General features: G+C 43.0%; 2 protein-coding genes across 3 annotated transcripts; both read left to right on the plus strand.

The window, feature by feature from the left end:
- Nucleotides 1-2,991: 2,991 nt before the first annotated feature.
- LOC145957699 (uncharacterized) lies at nt 2,992-3,465 on the plus strand. Its single transcript, XM_083074115.1, has one exon. It carries the CDS (start codon nt 2,992-2,994, stop codon nt 3,463-3,465), a length of 474 nt encoding a protein of 157 aa, XP_082930241.1.
- Nucleotides 3,466-10,325: 6,860 nt separating this feature from the next.
- Nucleotides 10,326-17,857, plus strand: LOC109809804 (NADP-dependent malic enzyme 4, chloroplastic). Of its 2 annotated transcripts, none has more exons than XM_020373205.3 (20): nt 10,326-10,345; nt 11,571-11,821; nt 12,226-12,346; nt 12,455-12,529; nt 12,828-12,979; nt 13,110-13,215; nt 13,317-13,382; nt 13,509-13,604; nt 13,701-13,772; nt 13,882-13,965; nt 14,049-14,147; nt 14,668-14,715; nt 14,794-14,847; nt 14,938-15,036; nt 15,117-15,206; nt 15,283-15,360; nt 15,502-15,576; nt 15,661-15,751; nt 15,844-15,972; nt 16,176-17,857. In XM_020373205.3, exons 2-20 carry the CDS (start codon nt 11,676-11,678, stop codon nt 16,262-16,264), a joined length of 1,770 nt encoding a protein of 589 aa, XP_020228794.1. In that variant the 5' UTR covers nt 10,326-10,345; nt 11,571-11,675; the 3' UTR covers nt 16,265-17,857. The 2 variants fall into 2 exon arrangements, with proteins under 2 accessions (XP_020228794.1, XP_029129525.1); XM_029273692.2 differs by lacking the exon at nt 10,326-10,345 and adding an exon at nt 11,194-11,447.
- The last annotated feature ends 781 nt before the right edge of the window (nt 17,858-18,638 follow it).

The raw sequence follows: 18,638 nt of genomic DNA on the forward strand, positions 1-18,638 counted from the left end.
GGCGATTCACGGCACAGTATGCCACGAGTTGACCTCACCACGTCACCTCCGCCGCCTTGGCCAATCTTAGGCAGGGCGACGATGAACCGCTGAGGGCGTTCATGGAACGTTTTGCCAACATCTCGGTTAAGATTCAGAACCTGAATCCTGAAGTTGCCCTGCACGCCATGCTCATGGCACTCAAGCCCGGACCGTTCATCGACAGCCTATGTCGTGAAGCTCCTCGCGACATGGACGAGCTCCGCGCCCGTGCTGCTGGGTACATCCAAATGGAAGAACACTCCGCCTTCCGTGACCAGGTTCGCGGAAAATCACAAGCGAAGCCTGACAACGGTCACAAAGACAAGTTGAAGGTCACCAATGACAGCCAGTTCAAGAGAACCGCCAAGGCAAGCAGGGGGGAGATACGACTCCTACACTCCCCTGAATACGCCCCGAGTACACATCTTGGAGGAGGCCAGTAATAGCAACCTGCTCACACTGCCACCACCAGGTCACACTCCCAATTGTGTGGACAAGTCCAAGCACTGCAGATACCACAGAAATCACGGTCACACCACTGAAGAGTGTCGCACACTCTGAGACCGTATCGAAGAACTCATTCAGGCAAGTCACCTCGGCCAATATGTCCAACGACAGCAGGGTCACAAAGGAGGCTACGGTGGACGAGGATGAGGCAGAGGTCGGGGTTCGGGAGCTCGCATGGACCAACCCTCTGACTCTCAGCAAAATGCCGGTGGAGTAGTGCAAGCCGAGGTAAGCCAGGAAACAGGGTCAGCTCCCCTACGGGGAATAATCAACACAATTGCAGGTGGCTTCGCAGGGGGAGGCTCTAGTAACTCGGCGCAGAAACGACATTTGCGCAGCATCAACAATGTCCACTCCGCCACCTCGGCCTCGCATCAAAGCTCGCCTCCGATCACCTTCACTAACGACGACTACGTTGGTGTCAGTCCCAACCAGGATGACCCAATGGTCATCGCCGTGGAGGTCGCCAATTGGGAGGTCCACAAGACATTGATTGACCAAGGGAGCTCGGCTGACGTCCTGTATTGGCCAACATTCCTCAGGTTAGATATCTCTCACTCCCTCATCCAACCTCACACAAAGCCCCTAGTCGGTTTTGTAGGAGAGCGAGTACATACTCGAGGGTACGTGGACCTATTGACAACTTTCGGGACCTCTCCGGACACAAGGCGGATTATGGTCTGATACCTCCTCGTGGAAGCCAACACCTCCTACAACATAATCATTAAGAGGCCGACGTTGAACCAACTCGGAGCGGTGGTGTCCACCCCACATCTCACCATGAAGTTCCCAGGGAATGACGGCAAGATCATCTCTGTCAAGGCAAACCAGAAGACGGCTCGGCAATGCTATGCCGAGAGCCTGAAGGTTTCTTCATCCGACGAGTTGCAAGAGTGATCCCCCACAGTGGCTCACATCACCCACGTGGATATCACTGGCCTCGACCCGAGGTCCGACTCCCATGATGAATGACCGAGTCCCATCGACGAGCTCGATGACCTCCAGATCGGGAAACTCCCTGGACAGTGCACAAAAATTAGCAGGCAGTTGAGCTCAGAGTTACGGCAACAACTCGAAGCTGAAATCCTCAAGAACGCCGACCTCTTTGCATGATCCAGTGCCGACATGCCAGGTATAGACGCTAACTTCATTTGTCACAGGTTAGCAATTCACAAGGAGGCAAAGCCCGTCGCTCAGAGGAAGCGGAAGGTCGGTGGTGAAAGGCGGGAGGCCATCATCACTGAGGCGCAAAAGCTGCTAAACACCGGCTTCATCCGTGAGGTCAGGTACATCACATGGCTGACAAATGTGGTTCTGGTAAAGAAGAGCTCGGGGAAGTGGCGCATGTGCGTCGACTACACCAACCTAAACAAAGCATGCCCCAAGGACTCATACCCCTTGCTGAGCATCGACAGGCTGGTTGATGGAGCATCTGGACACGCCCTTCTCAGTTTCCTTGATGCTTACTCCGGGTACAACCAGATCATGATGTACCCACCAGACGAGGTGCATATGTCATTCATCACCGATCACGCCAATTACTGCTACAGAGTGATGCCCTTCGGCCTCAAAAACACAGGGGCCACCTACCAGCGGTTGATGGACAAAGTTTTCCACCAGCAGATCGGACGAAACATGGAGGTCTACGTCGACGACATGGTGGTCAAGACCACCTCAGCCGAAGCTCATGCTGCCGACCTGGCCGAGGTGTTCAGCCAGATCAGGAAGCACAACATGTGTCTCAATCCAGAGAAGTGCGTCTTCGGCATCCAGGGGGGTAAGTTCCTTGGCTTCATGATCACTAGCAGGGGGATTGAAGCCAACCCGGAGAAATGCAAAGCCATCATTCAGATGCAAAGCCCCCAGACTGTGAAGGACGTCCAGCGTCTCGTTGGAAGGTTGGTCTCCCTCTCCCGGTTTATCCCCAGGTTAGCGAAGAAGGCAGGCCCAATCTTCACCCCGCTACAAAAGCCAAAAAAATTCGAGTGGACGGAACAATGCGAGGAAGCTTTCCGAAGCTTCAAAACCTTCCTCACAACCCCGCTAATCCTTCAGAGGCCGGACCACCAGGTCGACCTCCTATTATATCTGGCAGTAGTAGAAGGCGCGATCAGCGCGGTTATCGTACAAGAGCACCAAAAAATGCAGACATCGGTCTACTTCATCAGCCGAGTCCAACAGGACGCTGAGAAACGATACTAGACGATTGAAAAGCTGGCACTAGCAGAAGGCGCGATCAGCGCGGTTATCGTACAAGAGCACCAAAAAATGCAGACATCGGTCTACTTCATCAGCCGAGTCCAACAGGACGCTGAGAAACGATACTAGACGATTGAAAAGCTGGCACTGGTACTTGTTACCGCAGCTCGGTGTCTCCGACCTTACTTCGAGAGTCACCAGGTGGTAGTCAAGACCGACTACCCAATCAAGCAAATCCTGCGAAAGCTAGAGCTCGCCAGGCGGATGATAGCATGGTCGGTCAAATTGTCTGAGTTTGGCATCCAGTACGAAAGCCGCGGTGCTTTGAAAGCTCAGTGCTTAGCCGACTTCGTGGCCGAACTTACGCCAACCTCGGTCAAGGAGCCACAGGTATGGACTTTGTATGTTGATGGGTCCTCCAACTCTAAGGGTGGCGGTGCAGGTATCAAAGTGACGAACAACCAAGCAGAGTACGAAGCTCTTCTAGCAGGGCTAAGGTTAGCCCACGATCTCGGAGCGCGAAGGGTGAGTTGCAACAGCGACTCAAAGCTCATGGTGGAACAACTCAGTGGAATGTATCAGACCAAAGACACCCTACTGCAGAGGTATTTTCATCTAGCCACCCAACAAATCTCCTCTTTCGACGAGTTCACAATCCACCATGTACCCCGCGAGCAAAACGCAAGAGCCGACCTCCTATCCAAGCTTGCCAGCACAAAGCGTCTCGGGCAACACTAGACTATCATACAAGAGACCTTACATTCACCCAGTTTGGATGACAAGGTCGTCAACACCAGCGACGGAGGAGAGCAAGGATGGATGACAGACATTTGGAATTACTTGAAAGAAGGAATCTTGCCCGAGGACAAGGATGAAGCTCGGAATGTGAGAGTCAAGTCAGCCAAGTTTGTAATTGTCGGAGACGAGCTGTTCAAACGCGGCCTCTCCACCCCTTTGCTCAAATGTCTAACTGCACCTCAAGCCGCATATGTCATCGAGGAGATCCACCGAGGTATATGTGGCATGCATTCTGGGGCACGCTCGATGGCGACCAGGGTACTCCGAGCTGGATACTACTGGCCCACTCTAAAGTCGGATTGCCATGCCTACGTGCAAAAGTGCGAAGAGTGCCAGCAGTTCAGCAATACACATAGACAGCCACCCGAAGCCCTCCACTAGATGATGTCGCCATGGCCTTTCACCCAGTGGGGAATGGACATCCTAGGACCGTTCCCCCTGCAAAAGGTTAGCTCAAATTCCTCCTGGTGGCAATTGACTACTTCACCAAGTGGATCGAAGCATGCCTACTAGCCAAGATCACCACTGAAAACGTGCAGAAGTTCACCTGGAAGAACATCGTATGCAGGTTCAGAATCCCCCATTCCCTTGTTACTGATAACGACCGACAATTCATTCTGTAGAGCTTCGAGGACTTCCTCCGGGAACTCGGAGTCAAATACCTCTCGACCTCAGTAGAACATCCACAAACCAATGGTCAAGCTGAAGCTACAAACAAGGTGATACTCCGAGAACTCAAGAAACAGCTAGTAAACGCCAAAGGACAATGGGCCGACGAGCTTCCCAGCATCCTATGGGCGTATCATTGCACCCCCAGTCAACAACGCAAGAAACGCCTTACAGGCTGACTTACGGAGCTGACGCAATGATTCCAGTGGAAATCGGAGAGACATCTCACTGACGCCAGGTCTTCAACAGCGAGCAGAACGCTCAAGAGTTAGTAGCTGACCTTGACTTAATTGACGAGCTCAAAGATGAAGCTCAAATCTATGAAGAAGCCTGCAAGCTCCGAGCTTCCAGAAGATACAATACGCGAGTACGACCTCGCTCCTTCCGAGTTGGCGACCTGGTATGGCGAATGTTAGGCGAAGCACGGAAAGACGCATCAGACGGAAAGCTCGCACCCAACTGGGGTGGCCCATTCCGAGTAGTAGAAGACTTAGAAAATGGGGCATACAGGCTAGAGGAACTCAGTGGCAAAGTCATTCCACGAACTTGGAACGCCACACATCTAAAATTCTATTTCAGCTGAACTTGTAAGAATGAGTTGTGCACTTTTTTCCCGCCTCAGCTTCTTGTCCCAAAAAACAGAAAAATAGGTTTTGGCTGAGAGGGTTTTTAACGAGGCACATATATACAATCAATAAAGTAACTCATTCCTTTCCATTCATATTTTCTCAATTTTGCATTATTTTACCATGAGATGGTTTATGCTGAATCCGAGGTCGAATCCGAACCTTAGCACAATACGTTTACACCAACATATCTCGCCCTTAGACAAGGTCGAGTTCAAACCTTAATACGTTTCGCTTAAACCAGAGGTCGAGTTCGAACCTTGATGTAATCCATATTACTCTTAAGCCGAGATCGAGTTTGAACCTTGGTACAATTTACTCTGCTTTACGCCGAGGTCGAGTCCGAACCTTGGTACGATTTATTTCATTCTAAGCTAAAGGTTGAGTTCGAACCTTAGACCGAGTTACCTTACGTAAAATCGAGGTCGAGTTCGAACCTTAGTAAGACTTGTTCCACTCTAAGCCGAGGTAAAGTTCGAACCTTGGTACAATTTACTCTACTTTACACCGAGGTCGAGTCCGAACCTTGGTACGATTTATTTCATTCTAAGCTAAAGGTCGAGTTCAAACCTTAGACCGAGTTACCTTACGTAAAGTGGAGGTCGAGTTCGAACCTTAGTAGGACTTGTTCCACTCTAAGCCGAGGTCAAGTTCGAACCTTGGCACAATCTATTTCACTCTAAAGCCAAGGTCGAGTTCGAGCCTTAGTACAATTTATTTTGCTTTACGCCGAGGTCGAGTTTGAATCTTGGCACGATTTATTTCATTCTAAGCTAACGGTCAAATTATTCACATCAGGCCAAGTTTGAGCCCCAGCAAAGCGCAAAACGCACAAGCACAAAACACATAAGTTCAAAAATAGAAGAACTATCGAAATCTCGAAAGAAAAAATGATATATATACAACAATTTCACGAGTTCAATACACGAATTCAAAGAAAATGAAAACTAAACCAAGATATTGCAAAGGCGGCCTAGGCGGAGGCGTTTTCACTTGAGTTGTCCTCGAGGTCGTCCTCCTTCACCAGCTTCCCAAAGTGGACCTCCTTCTCCACATGCATGGCGGAGAGGTCGAACCCCGGTGCGAGAAGCCTCGCCTGGCGAGCTGCCTTGAGGAATCCCCTCTTGTGCTCAAACACGACAGCCCGCTCAGTTTTCTCAAGTTTCTTCTCCAGCCCCTCCTTCGCCTCCTCTAGCTTCACGAGGTCCACCTTCAAAGCGGCAACCTCCTCTTCTTTCCCACTGAGAAGGACCTCGTCGCAAAGACGCTTCTCGGCCGCTGCTACCAATTCAGCCTTCTGCGAGGTGACCTCGTCCTCCAAGGCGCGCGCCCGAGCCCGGGAAGAGCTGGCGAGTTCCTGCAACTCACGAACCTGAGCAGCATAGGTCTCATTAGACCTCAGAGCAATCTCCAAGGACTTCTGGACCCTCTCTAGCTCCTTCCGGGTAGCCCGAAGCTCGACCTCATTCTGCATCTTGGCGTCGCCGAGAGCAGCTGCCAATGCCCTGTTTTCTTCCTTCAAGGGCTGGACTCGCCCTTTCAGCTTCACCAAGTCCTCCTGCTGCTTGACCCACTTGTGTTTTCAATGATCCACAATGGCCATCATCCTCTGCAGGAAGACTTTAGCAAAATCGAGACCTCCCACCGGCCCGGCCGACTCGATCATGGCTTGATCAGTCGTGCTCAGCGAACTCCTGAAGAAGAACTTCTCCGCAGTTACCCTCGCACTCCATAAAGAGTCTATGTCCTCTGAAGCGCTCACATGGTCCAACTGCACCTGGGAGGAACCCCTTACAAAGCGTTGGGCGAGGTACTGGCTTCTAGGGTGCTCCTTCGACGAGCGGCGGCGCCGAGCTTGCAGGAGTGGGAGTCGGGACCTCGGAGCTCGGTCCCTTTCCACGATTATCGGCGGAGGCAGAGGCAGGCACCCCTTGCTCAACAATGGGGACACCCACCCCATGGTACCTCCGAGCTCGAAGCCACTAGGACCTCGGTAGCGTCCCTAGCCTGCAAAAGACATTCTTAAGTTAGAAAACCAAGAAGTGCAAATATAAAAGAAAAGCCACAAAGCATGGCACCAACCTCGGTGGCCTGGACTACCTGGTCGGCAGCCGGAGCAACCTCCTCGGCAGCCACTTAGGGAGCCCTCTCCGGCGGCGGACTCCCCGTGAGGTCGACCGTGTCAGCGTCAACGACCTTGGAAGTAACCACCTCAGCCTCTCGAGGGGGAGAGGTCCCCCCGACCTCCTTCTCTCCCCTCTTTCTTTTCCTGTGCGTCTTCAGGGGGGCCACGTCCTCCTCTTGAGGCTCTGGAACCTCAATCTCGGCGACGTTGTAGCGGTGCTTCAACTCACGCCATTTGTTCCTGCCCATTATGCATGCGAACACAAGAAATTAGATACATCAGTAACAAAAACTCCTACAAACCCTAAAAAGAAAGACGAGATACTCACTCTCTAAGCCCCTCTCCTTGTATGCCGAGTTGGCAAGCAACAGGACAAGCTTGCAATCTAGGATGAGGGAGCGCTTCAAGGTTTGCAATGGCGGTGGCATCCGAGGCCGACAATTGCAACTCCCCCACTCCGTGAAACCTAGCCGGGACTGGCCGCCAGTAGAAGGGAAACTTCGGCAACCCACCAAAATAAAATGCCCCATCCTCTAACGGGTTGACATCCACAAGCGCCACCCGGAAGAACTCTTGTTTAAAATTTTTATATGACTAGGAGTAAAGGGAAAAAAGACCCCCAACCTTACTCCCATTCAGGGACATCAAGCCATAAGGAGGAACACCCATTTTCAACTGGTAAAAATGAAGGAAAACGGGTAGAGACACCTCTATCCCCAAGGCCGAACACAGGACCTAAAAGGCCCAACAAAACCCCCAGCTATTGGGGTGCAACTGGCAAGGCGCCGAGTTGATAAAATTCAAAAAGTCACACTCAAATTGAGTGAAAGGAAGACAGACACCTAAATCCCTAAAGAAACACTGGTATACATAAAAGAAAGAAGGGTCAGAAGGACCCCTCATATAGACACGCTCATCGGGCCGACAAGGCTCGAGCCGGATGAACTTGGAGACGGAAGAATCACAGATCCTATGCGACTTTCGAATCGCATTAATCTCCATGAACGACCTGAACACACTCTGGCACTCCCCCACGTCACGCCTGACCCAGTCGTAGCTAGGAACACCGGGGACGAGATCCTTAGGTGGGTTCTCTACCTTTTTCTTTTCGGCGGAAGCTGTTGAGTGTCCTTTTTTGTATGTTTTGCACTCAACTTTTGGCAATCTTTATATATAATTGTAGATAATATATATGTATTTCACCCCTTTAATTTATAGAATTAAGTCATACTATAAGAGTAGAGGAGTAGTAGCAATCTTAATGAATTTTTTCATTTTGTGCAGGATCTTTTGGCTAGGCAGAGATCCACAGCCATAGCTGTGGATCTGGAGCTCGAGCTGTGGAAGTCTGGGAAGGATTTAGAGGTCCAGAGACTTGCAGCTATAGCTGTAGTTCTGCAGCTATAGCTGTGGAAATCTGGAGTGATCATTTTTGGTTCCAGAGACTTGAAGTTACAGCTGCAGGGTCCAAGGCTTGAGCGTTGAGGCTTGGGAAATCAAGGTAAGCCACAGAGACTCACAGCCATGGCTGTGGTTCCACAACTACAGCTCAGGAAGTTGCTTAATAATGAAGGAGTCTCCACAGCCATGGCTGCAGAGCTATAGCTGCAGCGCCAGAAGTTACTTCACCTTGAAGGATTCTCCACAGCCATAGCTGTGGTTCTACAGCTGCAGCGGTGGAGTTAAAAATTTCACTTTTTGCCTAGTTTTAGAGTTGATATAAAAGGGAAAAAGGAGGAGAACCTGGATACATAATACAGAGCACAAATTTAACAGAGAAAAACAGGGGAAAAGCTTGTGAAGAAGGAAGAACGAAGGAAGAACAGAGACTTGGAAGCTGGATCCTTTGGGAACGAAGATCAACTCCATTTCTTCATCCTTTGCTTTGTAATTTCTTCTTTTCACTCTTTGATTCTGTAATGGCCATGGGTGGCTAAACTTCTTAAGGATTGGTTAGATGTAACTACTAACTCCTATTCTTCTTAAATATATGCATTTTGATCTCATTATTTGTGTATGGATTCTTCGTTTAACGCTTATTTTGGCTTGATCAACCGTTGTATGAATTTTGGCTTTTGAATCCAGTTGGAAAACGCTTTCGAAAACCCGAACTGAATCTTGCACCTAATCACTTCTTGTTCTAGGAATAGACTTGATTTGGTTAGTCACATTGTTCAAGTTATTGTTCTTAATGCGAAGTGTTAGACTCAAAACATTGAGGAATCATGTTTTGAGCTTAATGAAATTAGAATTGCATTTATTTTAAGAAGATCTATGAGTTAGCAAGTGCTCTGAGCCAATCCTTGTTTCTTAATCACTGTCTTTACTACGTTTGCTTTATTGTGTTGTTTGAATCTGTTTTCATTCAATTGAATTTTTAAACTCATTCTCTTTTAAATCATTTGAGCGAGAATTACTAAACACGCAAATCCCTGAGGACGATCTTTAAATACTACTTCGAAACTTGGTTCACTTGCGAAAATCTTCATCAGCGGCCGTTCCGGTAGCCACCGCTTTGCCGCGCGCCTTACCCTTGGCAGGCGCAGAAGATGCGGCACCACTCTCTCTAGCCATCAAGAAAACAAAAAGACTCGAAGAGGGAAAGATTGGAGAAGAAAGAGAGAACAGGGAAATCGAAGTACCTGGTACCCCTTTGACAAATGAAAGAGCGATAAGGAAGGAGGAGAACCCAGTTGCCGGAAACGGCGACGGAAACAGAGAAGACGAAGGTGGGAAATGAACAGAAGCGAGGAAAGCAGTGTACGCAAGAAGTCACGGAGAAAGAGTAAAGTGAAAAAAGGAAGAGGCACGAGAGAGAGAGAAAAGGGCTTCCCAAAATTCAAACGGCCACGACACGTGTTGGAGAGAGAGAGCACCTGATGACACATTTAATGAAGCTCATTAAGATGAGGCGAAACCATCATTGCATAACCGTCACCCCCATCAACACGCCGCACATGCGTTTCGGAACACGAAGTGACATTTATGACACATGGCGTCTTGACAGGAAGGCGTACACGAAGGGTCACTGCTCTCTGATGAGCTCGGTCTTAACTCCTCGACCCATGGTCTTCGGAGCTCGGGGGGCTAGTGTACTATCCGTACCGCCATGCCGAGCTTGAACTCGGCATCTCAGCGCAAAGTGACCTCGGACACGCGCTATATGATGTCAGCTCGGCATTCAAATAGGTCATAACTGATCTCAGGCCCAAGGCCCAACAAAACCCTAATTCATACTCAAGTACGTGCATTACTTATACGAGACTCATACATCCACAAAGACTAACTTTAGCATCGGAGTCTCTTTTGCAGGTACCACCCCCATCTTGGAGCAACCAACGTACCAGCGAAGGAGGCTCGCCGATCTTACCCAGCGGATCATCTCTACGACAGATCTCCGGTAAGAACATTTATAATTATATTTTATTTTTCATAATGTACCATTTCGTTTTAAATAATTTAAGTTCAAATATTATGTTATTTTTATTATATAAAAATTAGAGAATAAATTTAATGAGAGTTCGAAATTTTTACATTGTTAGTGCAAATTTTTTTAATATTGCTAATAAATTAACAATTATTTTAAATATAATTTTTAAAATAACTATTATAAAACTCAATATATCTTCACACTTATAACAAAAATATAATTAGATTACAATTTTTTAAAAATGTGATAACATGATTCGAATCCAAAATTTTGTATAAATTACTTAAACCCAATTCTATTAAGTGGTTTAGATTATAATATAAAATATAAAAAAATAGTTGATGTACTTATAGTATAAAGAGTTTTCACAAAGTCACTCAATAAAAAGTTGTGTAATAGAAATATTCAACTTTTACAAAATCACAAATAATATAATTTATAATTAATTAATAGTATAAGGTAATAGTAAGATGTTAATAGATATTATATATACATATATGATAAATCATGCTTTTTTATTTATAAAATTATAATGACAACATTAAAATTAAATTCAAAATTTTCACTGCTAAATGCACATTAGTGATTATGAGTGTTTGATTCTTGTTTTCTTGTATTTTTGTTTTTTTTTGTTTTTACTGATAAGTAAAGTGTATATCCACCGTTCTTAAAGAAGTTTGACATTGTTTAAATTAAATTCAGTCGTAAAAAATCATTTAATAACATAATTAGAAACGGTGTTTATCCTGGGAAAAAAAAAGTATATAGGTAGTATCATTCATGGTCCACTTTCCTTGTCACGTCCCCTGCCTCCATCTATTTGAAAAACAGGGGAAGAGGGAAAGAGAGAAAGAAAGAAAAGTGAGGATAGCTTCCTCTGTCTCCCCTGAAGACTCTCTCTTTGTCTCTCTCCCTCTCATTCACACCGCAATTCTCTCTCTCACACACATTTGTTTTGCCACCATGTTCTCCTCCAATGCATGCTCCTTCGTCGTAAACTATAACATTTCCAATCCACATTCCACACACACATATACACTAACTCCTCTGTTCCTTCTTTGCTTTCAATTCGGTATAACACCAACAAAAAGAAAACGATTTTTTTTTCCTGATTTCGTTGAGATGAGTTTTTTGTTTACCTGGGCATTCATATAATTTTCTCCTCTTCCCATTTTCGTGTCAACTTTGTGCACAGTGCGAGTCACGCATAGGTGGGTGGTCTTCCTGTTCTGCTTCACAGAGGAATAGGTGTTCTGCTCCTTCCAAGGTGGTGTGTTGTGCTCCAACCAGTGGCGTTTTGATGGAGAAAGAGATAAACGGTGGTTCCACGGTGGCTGACGTCGATGACAACGCCACCTCCTGCGGCGGCGGCGTTCGCGACGTGTACGGCGAGGATAAGGCCTCGGAGGATCGGCTTGTCACTCCATGGAGTGTCTCTGTTGCTAGGTAAGCTATGAAACGCCTACACTTCAATTTACTTCATGTATCAATATCCGATACTATACTGATACTCTCAGATACTTATCTGTGAGTTATCAAAGCCTTTAAAAATATTGCCATACTCTCAGATACTCATCAGTGAATTATTCAGGCCTTTAAAAATATTGTGAAATTTTATCCAATCTCGATACTGTGCATACTTCACAGATAGTTATCAGTTATAGTAATACATATCGGTGAAGTAATATAAACATGGTTAATGTAGGAACATAGAAGCATTGTGGCTTGAAGAATTAAAAATGGAAATTGTCTTCTTTATGGATTATCTTCCATCTTCTTGTTCATGTTTGTGGTTGTTGAATGAATGAATGAGTAAATGGATTTTTTATTTTTTATTTTTTGCTTTTTAGTGGGTATACTTTGTTGAGAGATCCACGCTTTAACAAAGGGTTGGCCTTCACTGAAAAAGAGAGGGATGCTCATTACTTGTCTGGCCTTCTTCCTCCAATAGTTATTTCTCAAGAAACTCAGGTTAATCATGTCTAACCTGTAGCTATTCTTTTTAGAAAGAAAGGAAAAATGTTGCAAGTGGTTCGCTTGTGTATGACTGTGATGGTTATTTGTGATTCATTTGTTCAGGTGAAGAAACTGATCCAACATATACGCCAGTATGAAGTTCCATTGCACAAGTACATGGCAATGATGGATCTTCAGGTGGCCTTGTCAACAATTCCTTTTCTTACTTTCTAGGAGAGTTATATAATGAATTTTGCTTTCAGTCTGTTGCTCTTTAGTCCATTTTAGTTTAAGTTGGCAGTCGCCTTACTTGTTATTAGAAAATAATACATTTATAAAAATTGGTGAAATTATTCGTTTGGTCTGTATAGTTATATCCTTACTAATTACTATAATATCGTATCTTTGGAGAACATTCTATGTGATTTGATTTGCAAATTTTTGGATTGGATTATAATGGAGTATTGCTTTCCGTTTGTTATTTGATGTGTTGCAGGAGAGAAATGAAAGGCTGTTTTACAAGCTTCTACTTGATCATGTTGAGGAGTTACTTCCTGTTGTGTATACTCCAACTGTTGGTGAAGCTTGCCAGAAATATGGGAGCATCTTCATGCATCCTCAGGGTCTTTATATAAGTTTGAAGGAAAAGTAAGTTCGAGTTCAGTTGCACCTTTATCCTCCTAGAATTCTCTGTCCTTCTAACCTTTTAGATGAATGTGTTGTATCTATTATTTGTCTAAAAGTAATTATTCCATTTTCTCTTGGATGGGGTTTAAAGAGGGAGGATTCTTGAAGTGCTGGGGAATTGGCCTGAGAAGAACATTCAAGTCATTGTTGTAACTGATGGAGAGCGAATTCTGGGTCTTGGGGATCTTGGCTGTCAGGTAATTTTATCATACTTGTTCACATATAAAAATTTATGATGTTTGTATTATATTATCTAATATGGTAATTTCTCCTTCGGTAACTAATGTTGTATTATCAGGGAATGGGAATACCAGTAGGAAAACTTTCTTTATATACAGCACTTGGTGGAGTTCGGCCTTCTTCTGTAAGTATTTTCAGTCTACTATGCATGCTGTCACAAACTTCTTGTAATCTGTTACTTCATTTTAATATGTGGCTTGGCTTGCACTTCTTATTACAATCGTGTTATTATAATATCAAACTGTTTCAGTGCTTGCCTATTACCATCGATGTGGGTACAAACAATGAGAAGTTGTTGAATGATGAATTGTATATAGGGCTCAAGCATAGACGAGTAACTGGTCAGGTTGGTTCGTAATTTGTTTTCTTTACTTGGCCTCATTTTTAACTTGTCATCTAATATACCATAATAGTAAATTTCCTTCAACGTTTTCGGTTCCAGGAATATGCTGAACTTCTGAATGAATTTATGACTGCAGTCAAGCAAAATTATGGTGAAAAAATCCTCGTTCAGGTACTAAGCAGTATATGCAAAGATATCATTTCTTGCTTTATCAGACAGGAAGTGCAACACTTGTAATTTCAATTTTCCTATTTTCTGATTCTGTTTTGCCATATTTTAGTTTGAAGACTTTGCAAACCACAATGCTTTTGATCTACTTGAAAAATATAGATCAACACACCTTGTCTTTAATGATGATATTCAGGTAAGAATTTCCTTGTTAAATAATGAATTTGGATACTTTGGTATTTGATAATCATCTGTTATAATCTATCCACTTTGTTGCAGGGAACAGCATCAGTGGTCCTTGCAGGACTAATTGCAGCTCTAAAATTGGTTGGCGGAAACTTGACTGATCACAGGTTCTTATTCCTAGGTGCTGGAGAGGTAAGTTAATACTTAATACCATTTTGGCAGGAGTGTGAAAAAATGGAACCAATACAAAACTAAACTGAATTATAAAAGTCTAACTGTTTTAATTAAGAAAAAATTTGAACCGAACCATTATGTAAATACAGTTCGGTTAACCAAATTACTTATATAAAGTGGTTTGGTTCTTTAAAAAATATATATGTATAAAGTGGATAACCAAACCGCACTCATTTATTTGGACAAAAAATCAAACCATTTTTAAAATTTGACCGATCCACTTAATAAAAAATGGTTTACTGAATTGTTTTTATATAATGGTCGGGTTCAGTTAAGTTTGGTTTAATTTTTTCTAAAAACTGAACCGTGAACATCCCTACATTTTGGGATCATTTTTCCTTCTTCATGGTTTCTTAGTGATAGGAAAGTTTAATCATTCAACATCAGATTAAAATGGTGGGAAAGAAAAAAAAGAGTATTGAACATTATCAGATCACTTCGAATTGTTCACTTGAATTGCATGGTTTGTGGTTGTCAGGCTGGCACAGGAATAGCAGAACTCATAGCACTTGAAACATCAAAACGGGTCAGATACTTGGATTTATGATGTCAGCATTGCATGAATGATTTAGATTTATCCAGAATCTAACTATTGTTTTTGCAGACAAATACCCCATTGGATGAAGTGCGCAAGAACATTTGGTTGGTGGACTCAAAGGTTGTACCAAATCCAATTTAGCTCCTTCCTGTAGAAAGCAATTGTTTGCTTTCCGTTGTATTAATCTTTTATTCGTTCCTACTTTTTCAGGGTTTGATTGTGAGTTCCCGTAAAGAATCACTTCAACATTTTAAGAAGCCTTGGGCTCATGAACATGAACCTGTTACGGAACTTGTAGATGCTATTAATGTATGATCTGTGTCTCTCACTCACCCATCCAGAGAGAACAGTAGCTTCAAATTTCTCACATTTCAATGTTTTCTTCTCAGCAAATTAAGCCAACAGTGTTAATTGGAACATCAGGGCAAGGGAGAACTTTTACTAAAGATGTCGTTGAAGCCATGGCTTCCAATAATGAGGTAATATTCCAATCTACTTGCTATGCCTTTTGAAGTCCACCGGAGCTAATCTATCTATCGTTTGTAATGTTTGTAGAAACCTATTATTCTTGCTCTTTCCAACCCAACATCACAGTCTGAATGCACTGCGGAGGAAGCATATACTTGGAGCGAGGTAATGTACTAATGTGAAAAAAAGTTATACTGTCTTCCTATTATAATAATCACAATATCACCTAGCTATATGTATAATTAGATTGCTATTATTTGGTTGGAAATTGACATGGATGAGTAGTGACTATTTCCATTTCTATAGGGGCGTGCCATTTTTGCTAGTGGGAGTCCATTTGCCCCAGTTGAATTTGATGGAAAAGTGTTTGTGCCTGGCCAGGTCTTGACAAAGTTTTTAGACATTTTAAAAATTTGTCATATCATACGAATGAATTTAAATTTGAATGTGTTCTTTTTTAATCAGGCTAACAATGCATACATTTTCCCTGGATTTGGTCTTGGTTTAATAATGTCTGGAACCATTCGAGTGCATGATGATCTGCTTCTGGCAGCTTGTAAGTGCATTAGAAAGATTCAAACATTTCCTCATATACTAAGCTTGGGACAATCTTCTAACTTAAATGACAAATCCTATTTCTTGGAACAGCTGAGGCATTGGCTTCACAGGTGAGCCAGGAGGACTATGACAAAGGGCTCATATACCCTCCATTTACTAACATCAGAAAGATTTCAGCACACATAGCTGCCAATGTGGCTGCTAAGTCCTATGAGCTTGGTGAGCCTTAGTTTTCCTTTTAAATACCTAAAGCCCTTTTTCTATTCATGAGAATCAACCACGGTATCAAGGATTTTTGTAACACTCACACACCCTGATCAACTAACTGAGTTTATATTTCATTTTTCTAATACTTTTTCCTCCTTGAAATATTGTAAATAATTTTAGAACAATAATGAAATTGAATTCACATTCTTGCTCAGGTTTGGCCACTCGCCTTCCTCAACCAAAAGATTTGGTCAAGTTTGCTGAGGGCTCTATGTATACTCCTGCCTATAGATGCTACCGGTGAAGTAATAATAGTGCATTTTTCAATTTTTGGGTTTATACCATACTACTTTTTTTGGGGTCCCTTTTGTGTTCTTGTAAGTTATTGTATTTGGTGGGATAGAAGTTTAGGTGGTTGGTACTTGGTAGCAGGAGTAGATGGCTTGAGTATAGCTTGAAATATTCTGTATTTGGATATAATATGCATGTGACAGTATTTAAAATTAGAAAATGAAGTATTTGAAAGCATCCACGAGCATAAATGATGCTTGTGTGTCCCAAAAAAAAATGTATACTATTTTTTTTTTTTCGCATGGATCATATGTATCATCTTTAAAAGGTAATCTTATTCGAGATAAATGTATATAATTATGCATGTCTCGTATCCTTTATCTCTTCCGTTTATTATTTCATTAAATAATTAAGATTTTGTGCACCTTATCATGTGCTACATACTCCTCAAGAAAGCATCACCATATCTAATGTGCTGAAGAGAACTTGTTCTCCCGTGTAGCACGCTTCTGAGTGTAGAAAATAATTTCCTTGAAGTTGGGCCAAAGAAGGCCTATGCAGTTGGATTTTTTATTACTGGGCTTTATGCCCATGTCCAATCACTTTCAACGTGTTAAATTGACGCTTTTCGTTTGGACGCATTGGTTTGGTCTGAACAATATTCATTGATGCTACGCCCATGTATTGATTGACGTGTTGTGCTCAAAATATTCTCCACTTAGGTCTGGATTGGACTATTTACGCTGTTTATATGTGGGCCAACATATTCGGCTTTATTAAATGGGTGATGATATATACACCTCCTATTTTTTATAAATACACCTCCAATCTTTTTTTTATAAATAAAATTCCTAAAATATTGATGGAATCATGCTTTGAAGTGCAAGAGGTGACATACTCAAAGAACCAAGAGGAGTTGGCTAGACATGAAGGTTTGGGCCAGTCAGGGCCCAATGGGCCTTATGGGCCTGGGAAGGCCCAAGTTGAACTTTTCATGGGCCATAGTTTGTTATAGCTATTTTCATATGTTTTGTATACATCATGTTAGTATAGGTATCATATATTTTGGTCTTGTATTTTGGACCATATAGAGTAGCATTTTAGGTTATAGGCTAGTTGGGCCTAGTTTTGGGCTTCATGGGCCTTTGGGCTTTTGGTACCCAATATTGGGCTCATTTTCATTCTTGTAATTTTTTCTTTTCCATTGTATTTGTTGGACCATTGTATTTGGGTCATTAGAGTAGGATTTAAGGAGGAATATTAGTTTAAGAGGATTAGGCAAAATTAGGTTTAATTTAGCATGCATTTAAGTTGCATTTTGAGTCACATGGATTATGCCACCTTGGCTGAACATGTGTGACTTAAATTCAACCCTAAATGCACACTAAATCAAAGCCAAATGCACCAAGCACCCATGGGACCGGTCATACACATGTGTGACAAGTTTTGAATTCAAATTCAAATTTGAATTCAAAACTTGGCGCCAACATGGTGGCCATTCATGTGGCGCCAAGTGTTCACCTAATTTTCGGAAGCTATATGTTCCCTCCTTCACCTTATTGTACTCACTTTGAATATTGAATGAAATTTGAGAGCCTTTGGCCGAGTTTCCCCCTTTCAAAGTCACCTTGAGAGTTCTCCTTCAAACCTTAGGATTTCACCTTTCTTCCTTCTCTTTGAAGTGAGCACTCCATTGATGCTTGAGCTTGGATACTTCCATCCAAGGCTTAGGCCTATTCCAATCCGTGATTCATCCTTCCCAAGTGCTTGAAGTGCAGTTCCAAGTCTCCTTTGAAGAAGATCCGAGTTAGAGAGAATTTTAGGAGAAGTTAATCTTTCACTTTTCCTAGTGATCTCCATCAAATATCCTTCTAATTACTAAATATGATTATGTTGATGGAAACGTTAATTTTAGTATTTCGGAAAGTATTATCTAGAATAGTAAAATTATTGTTCCGGAAAGCATTTTCTAGAAGTGTGTTTCTTATATAATTTCGGAAAGTTCTTTCCGGAACATTAAATTTAGTATTCCGGAAAATATTTTTCGGAATTATGTAACAAGAACACTTCCGAAAAATACTTTCCAAAATAAAAAATTTACTATTCCTAAATATACTTTCCAGAACAAAAGCTTTATTATTTCGGAAAATACTTTCCGGAAGAAATAGTGAGATAAATTACTTGGAGGAAAAAATGCATATGGTTTGACACATTTCCCTTCAATATTGAACCCACTTACAACTTATAACAAAACTAAAAAGGGAAGAGGATAATGCAGAAATTGAAAAAGGAAGAAGGGGAGGTATGGAGGTGTGGAGAAAAAAGTAAAGAAGAAGAAACAGGATGCACAAAGAAGAAAGAAGAACGGTGAGAATGGATGTGTGAAT

The sequence above is a fragment of the Cajanus cajan genome, chromosome 5 (assembly GCF_000230855.2).
Source record: "Cajanus cajan strain Asha chromosome 5, NIPB_CcT2T_4, whole genome shotgun sequence".
Lineage (NCBI taxonomy): Eukaryota > Viridiplantae > Streptophyta > Magnoliopsida > Fabales > Fabaceae > Cajanus > Cajanus cajan.

What these genes read in the sequence shown, in the direction of transcription:
- LOC145957699 (XM_083074115.1), top strand. Translation starts at nt 2,992, where the DNA reads ATGATAGCATGGTCGGTCAAATTGTCTGAGTTTGGCATCCAGTACGAA.
- LOC109809804 (XM_020373205.3), top strand. Translation starts at nt 11,676, where the DNA reads ATGGAGAAAGAGATAAACGGTGGTTCCACGGTGGCTGACGTCGATGAC. An exon ending in GTGAAAAAATCCTCGTTCAG is followed by an intron (nt 13,773 to 13,881) that starts GTACTAAGCAGT and finishes GCCATATTTTAG; the next exon opens with TTTGAAGACTTTGCAAACCA. An exon ending in TCTTTAATGATGATATTCAG is followed by an intron (nt 13,966 to 14,048) that starts GTAAGAATTTCC and finishes ACTTTGTTGCAG; the next exon opens with GGAACAGCATCAGTGGTCCT.